At 33.0% G+C, this 19,395-nt stretch overlaps 1 protein-coding gene across 34 annotated transcripts in view; it reads right to left on the bottom strand.

The window, feature by feature from the left end:
- Positions 1–19,395, bottom strand: part of ZC3H13 (zinc finger CCCH-type containing 13) — a 97,337-nt gene that overhangs the window by 69,956 nt on the left and 7,986 nt on the right. For all 34 annotated transcript variants that reach the window (XM_009440609.5, XM_009440611.5, XM_509666.8 and 31 more), the window contains one exon: positions 17,049–17,160. In XM_009440609.5, coding sequence (XP_009438884.5) covers positions 17,049–17,160 — 112 coding nt within the window. The remainder of the gene's footprint in view (positions 1–17,048; positions 17,161–19,395) is intronic.

The following is a 19,395-nucleotide window of genomic DNA, read 5'->3' as shown; positions in this document are numbered from 1 at the left end:
CAATACTTTCCATAACTTCTCTTTATGTGATGAATTCTGGAGAAATTCTTCAGCTGGCAACTATTGTCAGGTCAAGTCACCCTATTCTACACCAGTGCAATTAACTTTCTATGCCTAAAATCAACTCCATGTTTATCCCTAACAGTTTCTGAGCTTCCTATATAATCACACCTCTTATATTGGATTTACTTACATCTTTCCACAATTACTTGGAGAAATTTCCTTTGAAGTTAATATACAAAAAATATCTCAGAACATTTAGTCAAAGAATGACTCAATTATTTGTATGTCAATAACATTCTCACCTGCTACTAATATTCACTTATAAACATCTACACAAATCTATCCACTACTAAAGTTATCATTCAAGTAATAATTCCCTATTTATTATATTGACATCAGAGGATTTTAAACATTCAATGTTTTACGCAAAACTTTGTTTTCTTCTCCTATCATCCATCTATCTACCTATCTTATTGATCTTATCTATCTATCCCATCTATCGATCTATCTACTTGAGACAGGGTCTTGTTCTATGATCCAGGCTGAAGAGCAGTGACGCAATCATAGCTCACTGTAGTCTTGACCTCTTGGGCTCAAGTAATCCTCCTGCCTCAGCCTCCCACAGCTGGAACTACTGGTACATACCACTACGCCCAGCTAATTAAAAAAATTTTTTATTTGTAGAGACAGGGTCTCTCTATGTTGCCCAAGCTGGTCTTGAACTCTTGGACTCAACCAATCCTCCTACCTCAGCCTCCCAAAGTACTGGGATTACAGGCGTGATCCATGATACCAGGTCTAACCTCTCATTTTATTTTAAAAGAATAATGCTATTTCAAATCCTATTGCTCTAAAAATAAACTTAGTTTCATAGAACACTAACATTATCAATCAATTCCTGGATTTTCTTTGAGCAGCTCTAGAATTAATGTTAATACCAATTTTTCTTCTCTGTTATTTACTGTCATGTGGTATCCCAAAATTATTAACAAGTGAAGCAACTATTATTAATTTTAAAAAGATTAGGGTTTTCGACCTTAATGTTTTCAAACCTTTATAATTGGACACATCTGATTAAAGCTAAAAAAAAAAAAAAAACTTTATTAATCTAGTAAAATGGTTCATTGTTGTGCTTTGGCCTGAACATTAGCCCAACAGCCTGCTCAGTCTATATATAGTTTTAGAATATATATACCTAATATTTTGAAATTTTGAAATTATTCACAGATCTGCAGTTTCAGATCCTTTCAATATTATAGAAACAAAGAGAGTAATTTAGTCCTACACTTAATGAAACTGTAGTTTATTTTGTTTATACTAAAGAAAAATACCCAAATAGGATTATTGGAGAATCTTTTTATGAAGTGCTCATATAAATTAAATTAGCTCATCTCAGAAAAAACAAGTAAGAAATATACAGATAACCAAAATAACATCATCTCTAAAAAGTACAAAAAGAATTAAAATGAAAAAGAAATAGTTAATACTTCTGTATCTATGTACCTAATAATACAGTAGTGAAGAGCAGAAACTATAGGAGATGGAGTAAAAGAGACAGAAACCTACGACTAAGATACTTTAACATAATGTTCTCAAACCAAAATAGATCAAATAGAGAAGAATCTTAAAAATATAGGATGCCCAAAGAATAGATGTTTTATATATATTTATAGAACCTAAAAACCAAGAACTAGAAAATACACCTTTTTTTTAAAGCATGGGTGGAAAATTGAGAAAAAGTGACTGTCTTAGGCTACAAAGAAAATCTCATCAAATTCAAAAATATGAAGAAAAACATGAAAGTTACTTTTTAAAAATCAAAAGAAAACACACATACATACATAAAAAACAAAAGGCCCTTCAACCCGAAAATTTTAACATTCCATTAAACAATTGTTAGATAATGGGTGGAATCCAAATCTAAAGAGGAGAACTTCCCGAAAATAACTGTCATAGTTTGACATATGAGATCCATGAGATTCAGCTAAAGCAGTTATCAGATGAGAACTTACAGCATTAAAGAACATAAATAAAAATGAAAACAAATGTTCAACAAATTCAACAACAACAAAAAAATAAGCAACCAAAGAAGGAATTTAAAGACCCAGAAATAAATGTTAGAAAGCACAAAGAAGGAACTAATATACAAATGTAAAAGCTGATTCTCTGAAAATAAACCACTGGCTAACCTAAACAAGAAAAAAAGGAGAAAGCACAAATTCAAAATCCTAAATGACAAAGTAAAAGTATCTCTAAGAACAAAGCAAAATGAAAAAATAAAACTATGAGGTGTTTTTTTATTTTTTTTTTATTTTTTGAGACAGGGTCTAGCTCTGTTACCCAGGCTGCAGTACAGTGCAGAATCTTGGCTCACTGCAACCTCTGCTTCCTGGGCTCAAGCCATCCTCTCACCTCAGCCTCCCGGGTAGCTGGGACTACAGGCACACACCACTACACCCGGCTAATTTCTGTACGTTTTGTAGAGATGGGAGTTTTGCCATGTTGCCCAGGCTGATCTTGAACTTCTGAGCTCAAGCAATCTGCCTGCCTTGGCCTCCCAAAGTGCGGGATTACAGGCATGAGCCACTGTGCCAGGTGAGATACTGTGTCTGGTGAGATTTCTTTACTCTATGCAAACAAGTTTGAAAACTTAGATGAAAAACGGCTAAAATTTCTAGAAAAATACTATTTGCCAAAACTGACTTTAACAGAACCAAAAGTCTACATCATTTTTCAAAGAAAAAATAAAGCCAGTTAAAGAACTCCTTCATAAAATAGTACCACACCCAGTGGGTTTTGCAAGGGAATTTTACCAATCCTTTAAAGAGCAGAAAATCTAAATGCATTTAAAATATCCCAGAGTAAAGAACTGGGAATATTTTGTTATTATCTGTATTATAGATGAAGTAGTATAGTGCTGTTTCAAAGCAGACCTGAATTAGCTGTAAATGTACATTGTAAACTCTAGGGTAACCACCCAAAAAAGTAGAAAGAAGTATAATTGATATGCTAAAAAAGAATGAACAAAGAATCACATAAATGCTCAATTAAAACCACAAATTTTAAACCAAAAAAGGCACAAAACAAGTGAGAACAAAAACAGGAACAAAGAACAATGGCAATGAAGAGAAAACAGTAACGAATGTTGTAGATATTAATTCAACTACATCAACAATCACTTTAAACATCAATGGTCTAAATACACCAATTAAAACATAGATATTCTCGGAGTGGATGAAAAAACAAGACCCAATGGTATGTTGTCTACAAGAAACCCACATATAAACACATATATTAATAGATTAAAAGTAAAGGAATGAAGAAAGGTATACTGCTAACACTAATCAAAAAAGAGTATGAGTAGGTATATTAATTTCAGACAGAGTAGACTCTAGAGCAAGGTAAGTTATCAGAGACAAAGAGGAGCACTGCATAATGATACAGACGTCCAGTCTGCAAAAATACATAACAATTCTTATGTGTATGACCCTACCATCAAAGCATCAAAATACCTGAGGCAAAAACCGATAAAATTGCAAAGAGAAATTCACTCTTATGGTTGAGGATTTCACACCCTTCCATCATAAATGGAAAGATTCAGCAGGAAGTCAGTAAAAACACAGTTGAACTCAACAGCACCATCAACAAAATTGATATAATTGATTATAGATGGCTTTATCTAACAACAGCAAAATACACATTCTTCTCAAGCTCATACAGATCATTCACCAAGACAGATCACATTCTGGGCCATAAAACACACTTAACAAATGTAAAAGAAATCATACAATGTCTGCTTTCAGCCACAATGAAATTAAACTAGAAATCCGTAACAGAAAGATTAGGAAAATCCCTAAATGCTTAGAAATTAAACAACACAATTTTAATAAACATATTGGTCAAAGAAGAAATTGCAAAAAAAAATTTTAAATATTTTAAACTAAATGAAAATAAAAATATAACTTACGACAATTTGTTGGATGCAGTAAACACTGTACCCAAAGAGATATTTATAGCATTGAATGTATATATTAGAAAAGACAACCAAAAATCATTAATTTAAGCTTCCACCTTAGAAAACAACAAAAAGAACAAATTAAACCCAAAGTAAGCAGAAGAAAATAAACTTAAGAATTAGAATGAAAAAAGTCAATGAAATCGAAAACAGAAATTCAATAGAGAAAAATTAGCAAAACCAAATGCTGTTTTCTTTGAAAAGATCAATAAAATTTATCAGCTTCTAGCCAGGCTAATTAAGAAAAAAAGAGAGAAGACATAAATTACCAATAGGAGAAACAAAGGTAGGGATCTCACTACAAATCCCATGAACATTAAAAATATGATAAAGGTATACTATGAACAACTCATGAATACAAACTTGACAACCTACATGAAATGGGCCAATTCTTGAAAAATACAAGGTGCCAAAACTCACACAAGGAGAAATAAGTAATTTAAATAGGTATATATCTATTTTAAAAATTGAATCAATAATTAATAACCTTTCAAAACAGAAAGCAACAGATGGTTTATAGGTAAAGTCTACCAAATATTTCTGGAAGAAATTATACCAATTCTCTATAATCTCTTCAGAGACAGAAGAGATGGACTACTTCTTAACTCATTCTATGAGGTCAGCATTATCCTAATTCTGAAACCAGACAAAGACATTACAAAAAAACTAAAGACCAATATCTCTCACGAATAATAGCAAAAATCCTTATCAAAAATATTAGCAAATCAAAAAGTAACTATATAAAATGATGGATATGGAAATCTGCTTGACTGAGGGAATCATTTCACTATATATATTTGTATCATAACATGTTATGCAAATTAGATATAATTTTAAAAGTCAAACTTAATAAAAAGCTAGCAAATTAAATCCCACAATGTATATACCACAACCAAGAAGAATTTATCCTAGGTATGCAAGGCTGGTTCAACATTCAAAAATCAATTAATGTAACCCACCACATCAAGAGACTAACAAAGAAAACTCACATGATTATATCAATAGCTATAGGAAAAGCATTTGATAAAGTCCAGCACTCAGACATAATAAAAACTCTTGGTAAATTAGAAACAGCGGCGAATTTCCTCAACTTGATAAAGATCATCTACAAAAAACCCTACGGCTAACGTCATACCTAATGGTGAAAAATGAGAAGTTTTCCTGCTAACATGAGAAACAAGGAAAGGATGTTCCCTCTCACTATTCCTTTCCATCATACTGAAATTTCTATCTAATGCAATAAGACAAGAAAAGGAAATAAAAAGAATACAGATTATTAAGAAGAACAAAAGTGTCTGCAAAAGACATGATTGTCTATGTAGAAATTCTGAAAGAACTAACAGAAGAACTTCAGGAATTAGTTCTTTTTTCAAGATCTTCCTATAAAGTTCAAGAACTTCAAGACTTCCTGTAAAGCTATAGCAATCAAGACTGCGGGTGGGCAAAAGAACTGACAAATAGATTAGTTCAGGTTGCAGAATACAAGGCTAATATACATAAAAGTCAATCACTTTCCTATATACAACAGTAAGTGGAATTTAAAATTAAAACAATACCATTTTCATCAGTATAGAAAAAAATGAAATACTTAAGGATAAATCTAGCAAAATATGCATAAGACATATATGAGGAAAATTACAAAATTGATTAAAGAAATCAAAGAACTAAATAAATGAAGAGTTATTCCATGCTCTTGGACAGAAGACTACATATCTGTCAAGATGTCAGTTCTTCCCAAATTAATATATTAAATGTAATCCCCACCAAAAAACCCCAGCAAGTTACTTTGTAGATACTGACATACTCATTCTATATGGAGACCCAGAATAGCCAACACAATACTGAAGAACGAAGTCATGAGATTGACACTACCTGACTTCAAGACTTCCTATAAAGCTATAGCAATCAAGACAGTGTGGGACGGGCAAAAGAAATGACAAACAGATCAGTGGAAAATAATAAGAGCCCAGAAATAGGCTCCCACAAACATAGTCAACTAATTTTTAACAAAGAAGCAAAACCAATTCAATGAAAAAAGGATAGTCTTTTCAACAAACCATGCTGAAACAACCGGACAACCAAATGCAAAAAAATAAATAAATAAATAAAAAGAATCTAGACATAGACCTCACAGCCTTCACAAAAATTAACTTAAAATGGATCACAGATCTTAATGTAAGACAAAAAAAATAAAACTCCTAGAAAGTAACATAAGAGAATATCTAGATGACCTTGGGTATGGCAATGACATCTTAGACACATCATCAAACTATAATCCATGAAAGAAATAACTAATAACTGGACTTCATTAAAATTAAAAGCTTCTACTCTATTAAAAAAACCATCAAAATAATAAGACAAGCCATAGACTTGGAAAAATAAGCTCAGAAGACATATGCAATAAGGACTGTTACCAAAAACATACAAGGAACTCTTAAAATTGAATGATAAGAAAACAACCTGTTTTTAAAAATAGGCAAAAGACCTGAACAATCTCACCAAAGATATACAGATGGCAAATAAGTATATGAAAAGACGCTCAAGAGCTTATCTAATAGGGAAATACAAAGTAAAACCACAAAGAGATACCACTACACACCTATCTGAATAGTCAAAATTCAATTCACTGACAACAATAAATGCTGGCAGGATGTGGAACAATCGAAACTCACTCATTGCTGGTGGAAATACAAAATGATACAGTCACTTTAGAAGATAGTTGGCAGTTTTTTACAAAACTAAACATATTCTTACCATATGATCCATTAATTATACTCCTATTTACCCAAAGAAGTTGAAAACATATGTCCACACAAAAATCTGCACACAGATGTTTATAGCAGCTGTATTCATAATTGCCAAAACTTGGAAGCAACCAACATGTCCTTTGGTAGGTCAATGGACAAATAAACAGAATAGCCGAACTTGACACTGTGGACTATGAGTAATAATAATGTGTCAGTGTAAGGTCACTGATCGCAACAAATGCACCACTGGTGTGAGACACTGATAGTGGTGCAAGTCCTGCATATGCTGGGGGAGGAAGTGTTATGGGAAATCTCTGTATTTACCATTAACTTCTGCTGTGATCCTAAAACTGTATAAAACATAGTGTTTTTCTAAAACCAGAAAAGTGACAAGTAAAATTATCTGTACTTGATATCTTAAGTAAAATATTTTCCCTAAAATACAGAATTTTTAAAACAGAGAAGAAAAAGACCAAAAAAAAAAAAAAAAAAAACCAGAGAAAATGGGCAAGGGATACAGTAAATTACCTGTAAATACATGAAGATGCCCAACCTCACTCACAAGAGAAACATAATTAAAACTATGATGAAATAACATTTTTTTCTATGAAATTGGCAAAAAGACAAGTTTGAAAACACATACTAACAAAGCAAAGATAAAGTAATTTGGCTCTGTGTGCTGCTGGCAACAATGCAAATGTCATTATGTAGTAAGATTATGTAGGCATTTACCCTTTGACACAGCAATTCCATTTCTAGAGATTTATATTTCCCTAAGACACAGACACAAAAATGCAAAATAACAATTGCATATATTCCCTGTAGCTCTGCTTTTAGTGGCAAGACTGAAATAACCTAAAATCTCCACTAATAGAAGACTGGTTGAATAATGTACCATACAATCATACAATGAAATACTATGTAACTATAAAAAAGCTTAAGATATAGCTTTGCATACTGCTATAGAATGATCTCTGGTACAGTGTTAAGTTAAAAAAGCAAGGTGAAGAAAAATGTATACAGTAATGCTACCTTTTATCTAAGAAAAAGAAAAAAGGTGATTATATATACACTAATTTGTGTGCATATATATGTAAATATTAAATATATATATGTGTGTATTAAAACAGCAGGATTACCCAAAAACTAATAAATGTGGTTACCTATAGGGAAAAGGGTACAGCAATCATGGGACAGAAGTTAAAGACTTTTCTGAATGTAAAACTGTTTTGTAAATTTAGCTTTGAAATCATGTAAACGTTTTATGTAATTAAAAAATGAAAGAAAAAAGAAATCTAAAAACTTCAAAATTACTTGTAATTATCTGATTATTTCAGTTAACCCAACTAAGTATCAATTTGGTGGTTTAACCATATAGAGAAGACCTGTTTCAAGTAACTTAAAATATACGAATTTGACTATATATTCCTAATAGACAGATTTAACAATATTATCTTAATAGGATATATCTTAAGAACTATATAGAAACCTTAAGTTGAGCTCAGTATAACACTATTAGCAATAATATAGTTGCTGTTCTGAAACTATTAAATGTAATGTAAGGTCAAGCAAATGAATAATGTCAACAGGGACCAAAATTTTCAGCAGAAGAGAAAAATCATACAACTAATAAAATCAAAGTTAAGTAAAAGTCCTGCAGTCCAAATCTGAATTATTTGAATTCATGTTTGTTTGTTTTAAAGAGAAGACCTATACGCATTTCCTAGGTATGCCTAATGAAAAGCCCCAAAGACAATGACTAATCTAGCGGTAAAAGCTTTCAAGTACTCTCAGTAAAAGGAACCAAGTTTTTTGAGGAAAATGGCTGATTCCACATATACAGTATGAAATACACAATGTGCTGGGAATACGTGATCTTCAGAGAAACAAAGAAACTATAGAGGACTACTAAAGTGGTGTCAAAACAACATGATATAACTGGACTTCATTCAAGTTGAAAGACATTTTGAAAGACACCACAAAAAAAAATAAAAAGGCAGGCTGCACACTGGGAAAACGTATTTGCAATACATATATCTCACAAAGGATTGGTATACAGAATATTACCAATTGGTAATAGGACAAAGAGCCTAATTTATGAGCAAAAGATGTTAACAAATAAACAATTAGCCAATAAAAGATATACATAAGATCAAAAACAGCCAATAAACATATGAAAAGATGTTCAACATCACTAACCATCAAGAAATGAAAATTAAAACTACTATATACCCACTAGAAGGGCTAACATGAAAAAGACCAACAATGCCAAGTGTTGGTAAGAATACAGAGAGAAAATTATTCAGTGTAGGTGGAGATGCAAAATGGAACAACCACTTCAGAAAACTGTTCAGCAGTTTCTTATAAAGTTAAAAATATACATAAGACACAGTTCTACCCCTAGATATTTACCAAAAGAAAACTTTTCCACACAAAAACACATATACACATGTTGATAGCAGCTTTATTCTTAATAGGTGAAAACTAGAAACAACTCAAATGTCCATCCACTGGAGAATGGCTAAACAAATTTTGATATATCCATCTAATAGAACATGAATCAGCAATAAAAGGAATGAACTACTGACATATGCAACAATGTGGTTGAATCTGCAAAGTACTATGCTGAAAGAATCAAGACATGATAATATATATGATTCCATTACAGTGACAGATCAGAGGTTATCAGGAGTGAGTTTGGGAGGCGACTGATGACAAAAAGGCATGAAGACATGTTTTGGGTTGACAGATATGTTCTGTATCTTGATTGTGGTGGTAGTTATACAGGTGGCACATCTGTCAAGACTCAAACTGTAAACTTAAAATGGGTGCATTTCAATGTTTGAAAATTATATTTCAATAAAGTAAATTAAAAAAAAGGCTCAGGATCCAATACAAAGATCACCCACAAGCTAAGGAAGGGACATCTGGGCATAAAAATACTAATAGTGGGAATGGATTACAGTTAGAGAAATCAGTAAAAACTCATGGTTAGCTTAATACAGATAACAGATGGTCACTAGAAATATTTATATATACCAGTTAGTATACACGCATATATTTATTTGCTCTGCTAGCTGAGAGGTCCTAAAAGAAACAATACCCCAGTAGCACAAACACAGCTAACGCCCAGGTTTTGGTTACTAATACCATTCTACAATAAAAGAAGCCAGGGCACAAGCACATGTTCATTCCCTTGCTGTGTGTGCCAGTGTGCATGTGTCTCAGAATACTAACCCTTGGAATTCAGTTATCAGGCTGTGAGGAAGCCCAAGCTATCCAAGGGAAGAGACCACATAGAGACAAACAGAGGCCTCTAGCTGACAGCCAGCATCGACTGCCAGACAGGTGAGTAAATAAACCTTCAAGTGATTCCAGCCTACGTGCTTCCAGTAGATTAACTGAGGCCCACAGATCAAGAGAAAAGACATCCCTGCTGTGCCCTTTCTGAATCCCTGACAGAATTTGAGCACATAATAAATGGTTGTTTTACATCAAGGAATAGCAACTGGAACAACTCTTAACGCTATCAAAGAATACATCTGCAGATCATACTAGGCTAAAACTTAAAAGTTTTTTCCATATAAAATGAAAATATATAGCTATGTTGGAAAATCACCATAATTATCTCCGTACTACATATTCATTACCAAATTTCCACCAGGTGGTAGATACACTGTACCTCTACTTATACTCTTATCCTTCTAAGCCTTTTCTTTTGAAATAAACAAACAACACTCATTTGATCTATTTACCCCTACAGTGATCAGCTTCCTAAATTTTTACTTTGGTGACTTTCTACTATTTCTATTTTGCATTTAAACTATGTTTTATTATTTCCAAAGAATTTTATACGTACTTCTTCATTTGGTTCTCACCATAACTTGTGATAAACTGGGGCAGGTACATCTATCCTACAAGTTAAAAGACAAAGTCAAGAGACTTACTCAAGATATAGTTAGTAACAATGTTAAGGCCTTCTAACTTAAAAGTCCTCCACTGCAGGAGTCCTGCTAATTCTAACAGCTACAGTATTATCCCTTCCTTTAGAGTCAGTGCCATTTTTTTTTCTCATCTAGACAGAAATATCAAGATGCAGAAAAAGAACAAGGTAAGGCCAAGTGCAGTGGCTCACAACTGTAATCCCAACATTTTTGGAGGCTGAGGCAGGAGGATTGTTTGAGCCTGGGAGGTGGAGGCTGCAGTGAATCATGTTTGCATCATTGCATTTTAGCTCGAGAGGGAGAGCAAGACTCCATGTCAAGAAAAAAAAAAAAAAAGAACAAGATAGGGGATGTCGGGGGGCAGTAAGAGAACTGAGGAGGCAACTGTGAAACAAAACTAATAATTGCATGGGCATTCTAGGAGGTACAATTTCCAAAGACAGTAAACTTCATACTAGAAATACATTTTCACTTCAGTAATAAGACACCTGGAATAGGTTTAAAGTTGGATAATCAACTTGAGATCCACCTATAGACTGAGAATTGAAAAAGTAATTTGAGTGTAGTCATCTTAAATAAATTCAGGATAAATATCAAGTCTAAACAAATGATCTGTTTGAAGGTAAGCAATTAGGTTGGGGTGGGGTAGGAAACATAAACAAATGACAGAAATGGTCCTTTGAAAAAACAGTGGACAAGGGAAAGAGAACAACATTGTGAAGTCTCAAAAGAAAAACCTCGAGGTGGAAAAGAAAAAAAACAAAACCTCTAAAAATTACTTTTTAGGAACCAGAAAAAGTTATTAAAATAACAGGTGAAGAAAAAGTATATAACCAGTTGAAATAATTAACATTTAGAAAATTAACATCAGTTAAAATATTATTCCAATTGTCGTTTTTGTTTTGTTTTGTTTTTTTGAGACAGAGTCTTACTCTGTCGCCCAGGCTAGCATGATCTCAGCTCACTGCAACCTCCGCCTCCCAGGCTCAAGTAATTCTCCTGGCTCAGCCTCCCGAGTAGCTGGGATTATAGGCATGAGCCACCACACCTGGCTAATTTTTGCATTTTTAGTAGAGATGGGGTTTTGCCATGTTGGCCAGTCTGGTCTCAAACTCCTGGCCTCAAGTGATCTGCCCATCTCAGCCTCCCAAAGTGCTAGGATTACAGGCGTGAGCCACCACACTCAGCTATCCCAATTGTTTTAATATTGTATATGAGGACGAATAAACAACAACAAAAAACTAAACACTTTAAAAACAAAGATCATGAAAAAGTTCTGGAAATGAATGGTGGTATCAGTTGCATAACAGTGTAAATGTACTTAATGCCAATAAACTGTGCATCAAAAAATTGTTAAAATAGTAAATTTTATGTGTATTTTACCACAATAAAAAAATGAAAATAAAAACAAAGATCAATAAAGAAAAATAAACTTAGACCACTGCTCTTGCCCATTTGCTCTGACGTAAGACTTAGGTAAGCAATACTCATAGGGCACCTCTAACTCCTAAATTAGGTATCTTCCCACAGTGACAAATTATCTAATTCTTTCTTGAATGCAGCCACAAAGCTTCTACTAAGAGATAAGGATGCCCTACAGCACCTGTATGTCTCTGTCATCAATAAATGCTTGAATATTCTTCCTGACTATATTTAGGGGTCTAATTTTGCTTTCAAAGCTAATTTATCTTTTGTGCTCAAATTCCATAAAATAACAAGTCTCCGCAATACAAAATGAAAATACAATTCCATTTTAATCTGAAAACCTCTACTGATTAAATGCAACTATTTCCTACTGACTACCTCATATAAGCCTCTCACTTTTCAGTTCCACCGTATTAAGTCTGATTCACATCACCTAGACCAGCCCTTTCCAACAGAAACATGATGCAAGCACTTAAGTAATTTTACAATTCCTTGTTGTAACATTAAAAAGAAAAAAAGATAAAGGTAAAATTAAAATACTGATAACATTATTTAACCCAGCATATCCAAAATCATTGTCCTCTCAACATATAATCTACATTTTAAAATTTGAGATATTTTACTTTCTTTTCATACTAAGTCTCTGAAATTCACTATGTATTTTATATTTACAGCACACTTCAATTCAGACTACCCACATTTGACAGCACAGACCTTACTTAGATCAGCAGGGGTTCTCAATCATGGCTGCATATCAGAACCACTTTCCATTAATTCAGTAAGTGAACTTACTAGTTCCAGGGTCTGGAGGTAAACTGGTGAGCAAGACAGATCTCAGCATGTCTCTTTTCTCTATTGCTAAACTGTGAGTTTGGCACACAAGACCACTGATAATCTGGTCCTAATCTACTTCAGCCTTCATCTCACGTCCACATGTTATTTTTATAACCTAGGCACACAGCTTCACAAGTTCCTCAAACACATTAGTCCTTTAAAACTCCTTACAGTTCTTGTGTTGGTTTTCTCTTCTTCCCTCCCCTCTGACACCCCGTCGATCCTTCAACACCAGTCCAAGTGTCATTTTCCCTGAAGAGGTCCCTGGTTCTCCAGGTAATTACTTACTCTCTCCATTGTGCATTTTGCTCATATCTTTCTGACACACTATCACATGCTACAGAATTACAAGTTATCCATTTATGAATTTGATAACCACAAGATCAGGGGTTATCAACCTCATAATTCAAACACACTGGAGTTGACATCAGTGACAGAGAAGAGGAGGAATTACAGCTAATTTGCTGAAAATCACACCCATTCTATCTTAGCTATGCCTATGTAATCTATTCCACAGTTGCCCTTACCTAACATAGGCCTGATCTTCCTACAGAAATTCATTACATGAAGATCAACAGTCATGTGTTGCAGCAAGAATGCACCATAAAAATGATCAGTATCTGTTACCTGTCAAATATAACACTAAAAATAATTAATACCTTGCTGGTGGCTCATGCCTGTAATCCCAGGACTTTGGGAGGCTGAGGCAGGTGGATCACAAGGTCAGGAGTTCAAGACCAGCCTGCCCAACATAGTGAAACCCCATTTCTACTGAAGATACAAAAAATTAGCCAGGTGTGGTGGCACGCACCTGTAATCTCAGCTACTTGGGAGGCTGAGGCTGGAGAATCGCTTGAACCTAGGAGGCAGAGGTTGCAGTGAGCAGAGATCATGCCATTCCACTCCAGTCTGGGAGACAGGGTGAGACTCTGTCTCAAAAGAATACTAATAAATAATAATTAATATCCTGGTGTCCCAGGTTATTAACAGTTCTGTTTAAGTTTAGATAGTGTATTACCTAAAACCTGATCACTGTTGAAATTTGTAACTCTATCCCTTAGGTATACACGATGCTCAGTGCCTTTGAGGGCTTTCTCATCTAGGGAAAGCAAGAACCAGGCTTTAAATTTCTTAACAAAATGCCAACTTTACTGTACTAACTTTATTTGATGAACATAAAAACCCTTATGATACACAACACACTTACATTCAGTGAACTGTCAACAACCTAAATCTCCAAGGCTGATGTTCATCTTCTATAAGAGCCTAAAGACAATTTATATTAGAAAAAGCTAAGTGCCATTTCAATACCAGTATATACCATTTATTATGCATGTGTCATCATGGAATAGTAAATCATTTACATGTATATTCTTCACAGCAACATGGACAGCCGGCATTTCCATTTTACGGATAAGGAGACAAGAAGAAGAGTTCAACAATTCCTAAAGTAATATGCTCTAAATATGGATTCCAGATGTTTGCTCCTTATACTAATAACAACTCATCTAGTAGTATGCTAGAGTCAGTCTGTACTGACTCATAAGAGCTGATTTAAATTTTTAGGAATTCTGGAAGCCACTGTTAAACACAGCCATGATTGAACAAATAAACTGTATTAAAAACAAAGATAATAAGTACTCAGAACTCATAGTAAATTTTACTTCTGAGGTTATTTACATTTTGTGTGTCTGTTTATAATATACATAACGGGAACACTGTATACAATGTCACTTAGCATCTCTTCCCAACTATGCATCTGTCAGTGATGTCTTTGAAAGCTTGAAACTGACCATGGTGGGAGTATTTACATAAAAGAAGGGGCAAACCCTAGAAAGCATGGCTTTCTTTTTTTCAGAGTAGCGGTACATTTACTGGCAGACCGCTGAGGCATCTGTTATTCTGAATCAATAGGTTATTTCAAAATGTAATACACATGCTTAGCCCCAACCCAGAAATTCTGATTCAGTAGATTAGGGGTGGAATATTGGCATGTGTATTTTGAAAAAGATCTTCCCTCAAAAGGAATGTTGATAAAAACCTCCAGCTGAGAACTATTTAAGATTTTTAAGACTGTATCACTGTATAACATTAGACATTAGAAAACTAAATACTTAAAACTGTATTGTAAGAAATAAGTTTCACAAATTATAATGCTGTCAGGGCTTTTTTTTACCACGGGTCAAAAACAGCTGCAGAAAACTTCTACATAATTTAAGTGATCAAGGAAGTTGTTGCTTCCTTGATTCAGTTACAATTCAGTAACTTTCATAAAAAGACTATAATAGAGGACAACTGGATATCCACATACAAAAGAATAAGGCTGAACCTTTACCACATCATAAATAAAAATTAGCTCAAAATGTATCAAAGGCTTAAATATAAGAGCTAAAACCAGAAAATGCTTCAAAGAAAACATAGACGTAAATCTTTGTGACCCTGGACTAAACAATAGTTTCTTAGATGACACCAAAAGCACAAACAAGCAACAATAATAACAAAAAAAACAAAAACAGGTAAGTCAGATTTCATCAAATTAAAAATGTGTATGCTTTAAAGGACACCATCAAGAATGTGATGATAACACACAGAATGGGAGAAAAGATCTGCAAGTTACATATACGATAAGGGACTTGTATCCAAAATAAAGAGAACACTTGTAACTCAATAATAAAAAGACAACTCGATTTTTAAAATGGGAAAAGAATCTCCAAAGAAAATATACAAATAGCCAATAAGTACACAAGAAGATGCTCAACATCATTAGAATCCAAAATGCAAATCAAAACCACAGTTAGATCATCATTTCACACCCACCAGGATGGCTATAATCAAAAAGTTACATAACAAAAGTGTTGGTGATGATGTGCAGAAACTAGAACTTTCATATGCTGTCAACAATGTGAAATGATACAGCCACTTAATGAAAGTCTAGCAGTTCATTAAAAGGTTAAACACACAGTTACCGTAGAACTTGTCAATTCCACTCCTCAATATAAACCCAATAGAAATAAAAACATATCCATATACAAACTTGTACATAAATGTTCATAGCAGCATTATACACAGGAGTCAAAAAGTAGAAAAAGCCCAAATATCCATCACTGATGAGTGGATAAACAAAATGTGATATTATCAATACAATGTAATATTATCCGACAAAAATAAGGAATAAAATACTGATGCATCCCATACTCTTTCATGAACCTTGAAAAGGTATGCTAAGTGAAAAAAGCTAGTCACAAAAAATCATGTTTTATTATTCCATTTATATGAAATATATAGGCAAATCTCTAGAGAGAGAAAGAGGATTTAGTGGTTGCCTAGGGCTGGTGGCTAGGAGGGCGACTGCTGAAAAGTTTGGCGTTTCTTTACGTAGCAATGAAAATATTCTAAAATTGACTGTGATGATGGTTTCACAACTCTAATAATACTAAAAACCACTGAGGCGTACACTTTTAATGAGTGAACTGTATGGTATGTGAAATATGGTATGATAAATTTCTAGAAAAAAATTAGCTCTGGGAAAGATTTCCATTCCTGACAAACACTTTTCTTTTATTCAATGAACTACATTATAAATTTTATTTCTCTTGGCTTCACTGACAACAAATTCACAGCTAAAATTTGTGGTCATATGTGCTTTCTTTTACCTCAACTTTCTAGTTCAGTTTGTTAACCCCATGTGTTTTGCTTTCATTGTTTTCATTTGTAAGTGTTCTACTGCAAGCCACTTCAGTCTTTCTTGGAAGCAGATGTGATGGCTGGCTGAATTCTGAAAACTTAAAGATACTCATGATCCTCGTCAAGGATCCCTACTAAGGGATCCCTACACAAAATCCCTACTAAGTTCAGCTTGAGTTCTGCCAACTAATCCCTTTCATCTTAACTACCATAAAGAACTGAACCAATCACAGTTTTCCCAGGGGACTCTTTCCCTCTAAATTACATTATCCATATAGAACATTATAATGCCGTATTACACATTTACCATATATTTAGCACACAATATTTAAAATGAAACTTAAATTAACAAATCACTACTGAAGTTGAACTTTGTTTTGGGAAATTCAATCCTACCCTAACAGGTGAGGATGACTCCTCTGTATTTCGTTTCTGGGGCTCAGTGTCCACGTCTTGGCGCTTGTTCTTCATTCTTTCTCTAAGATCCCCTGTAGGTCTTTCTGGTGACCTTTGAACCAAAACACACAAACAAAACAAAAAACGAAACAAAACAACAAAAATCTGTATTTATATATTAATAACATTTTATAAGAATGCATTTACAGAAATAACCTCACAAATCTCAATACACTTTTTCTAACTGACCTTGACTCCTAAATTTCTGAAAAATTTCACCTTAAATATTAATATGCAAAACACGAGCAACACTTACAGTTTTTCTCCCAATAACAATCAAAATGTATATGTTAAATTTCATGAAGTGGCAGGTACTGGTGATGTGAATAAGAAATTATATGTGAACTGAGAAAAAGGAACTAATAGCTTGACTTGTTTTCCTATTAATCACATAAATATATTAGTTACATGTGGGAGCAAAATGTAGTAGTAACACAAAGTTTTAAACTACAAAGTTGCAAAATTAATCTAGAGGTAGCAGCATTATCATTTATACATGAAAGATATAAGAAGATATTACAAGAAATAAGTTTCTTGTATACACATGCCTGTGGTTGGATGCAACATCAATAACTGAGAAAATATTTTATGTACCTTAAGAATCAAAGCAAATATAGGAGCTTTAAAATTTATCTTAAATTTTAAATTATTTCAGAATAAAGATAAAGGATTCAAGGCAATTTTACAACAGTGATTTTCATATTCTGCTGTAAATTCTTTAACTAAAGGAAAAATACATATTTATACTCAACAGTGGTAAGGCTTTATTATTTATACTAGAAATTTGACAGTATATGGCTATGCAATTATTTTCACTATCAGTGGGAAAAAACAAAGGAGAGATGGAAAACAGACTGCCTTTAAAGACTATTTCTACAACACCTTTAAAACAGGGCAAAAGAAGTTAAGGAATGCTCTGTTCCTCTTTGACTACCAAAAAGTACTATATATAAAAAAGACATAAACAAATCACACAAATATTCACATCTATTTCAAGCAGTCATTGAGCAATCAAATCAATTCCTTGATTTTATGAATATAAATCATAAGGTTAGTAAAGAAATAATTTGAGTTAATTCACTTTAAAGGATCTCATTAATGTTTACATGCACATGTAATAGATTTATATTAAATGTTTTAACAGTTAAAGCTAAACTTGAAACTGGAATCTCTTACTAAGAACCAGTACTTAAGTGCTCTGAATTATAATTATGATGTACATGTAAATCCTATGTGCCCTGGTTTCCTTTATATAATAAAACACTTTAGTATGAACTTGTTTCTATCCTAAACAGCACCCAACAGAATGAATGTTTTACACACAGCGAATTCTCAATTAATTATGTAAAAGTCTTGTATATAAACATATAAATAAGCATTCTGTAAAATATATTGCTTTTCTTCTCATCTTTGACTCGCATTATGAACTATGTTTTTCCTCCCGACAAAAAAAATGCACAAATACGAAAGAAGTTAACAGATGGAAAATCATACACAAAATAGCAAAATTATAATAAATATTCTTTATTCTAATTCTAGCAATGACATTATTTTTTCCCATTTTAGACAAATTTCTCTGACCATTTTTCTCAAAATGATTTCTTGAATAAAAATTCTGAGTCAGCTAATAAATTTCAAAGATAAATTTTAAAATGTATCAAAAGTATAGTATTAAAGCAAAACATTAAAATTATTGAAATAGTTTCACCAGGTATGTATCTACGTGTATATATACAAGTAAACACACATATACAATAAACACTAATCTTCCCACATTAACGGAAGTGACAAATGACAATCTAAATACAAATAAAACAGTATTCAGAATCACAAATATACTAAAATGTACAATGTTTACGTGAAAAAGAAGTTGGCTAATGTTGAGGGTTTGAATTTTAAATTCTCCTAAACAAAATCTACCCATACACTACCCCAAAAAAAATCATTCAACAACAACAAAAAAAAAAATTCCAATTGTTAATGTTCAGTTTTTATAGTGTTGCTATGCTATAGCCAAAACAATCAGTGTAACCGATTTTGGATCTAGGTAAATTATTTGTTTACCAATCAAGTTAAAACTGTTTTTGTGACAAACTTTACATCTTTAAACTCCATAAAATAATCATCATGAGGGAACCAAAAGAAAAATAAAAGGTCTTTATTAAGCAAGTTTAATCTAGCCAAGCCTTTATTAAAGGCAAAACGATGTTCGAAATATGGAGCATATTCATCCACATATAAATACATATTTTCATTAACATACTGTGATAAGGGATTTGGCAAATGC

The sequence above is a fragment of the Pan troglodytes genome, chromosome 14, assembly GCF_028858775.2.
Source record: "Pan troglodytes isolate AG18354 chromosome 14, NHGRI_mPanTro3-v2.0_pri, whole genome shotgun sequence".
Lineage (NCBI taxonomy): Eukaryota > Metazoa > Chordata > Mammalia > Primates > Hominidae > Pan > Pan troglodytes.
The sequence above is the reverse complement of the archived record's forward strand: the minus strand, read 5'-3'. Positions and strand labels throughout refer to the sequence as shown.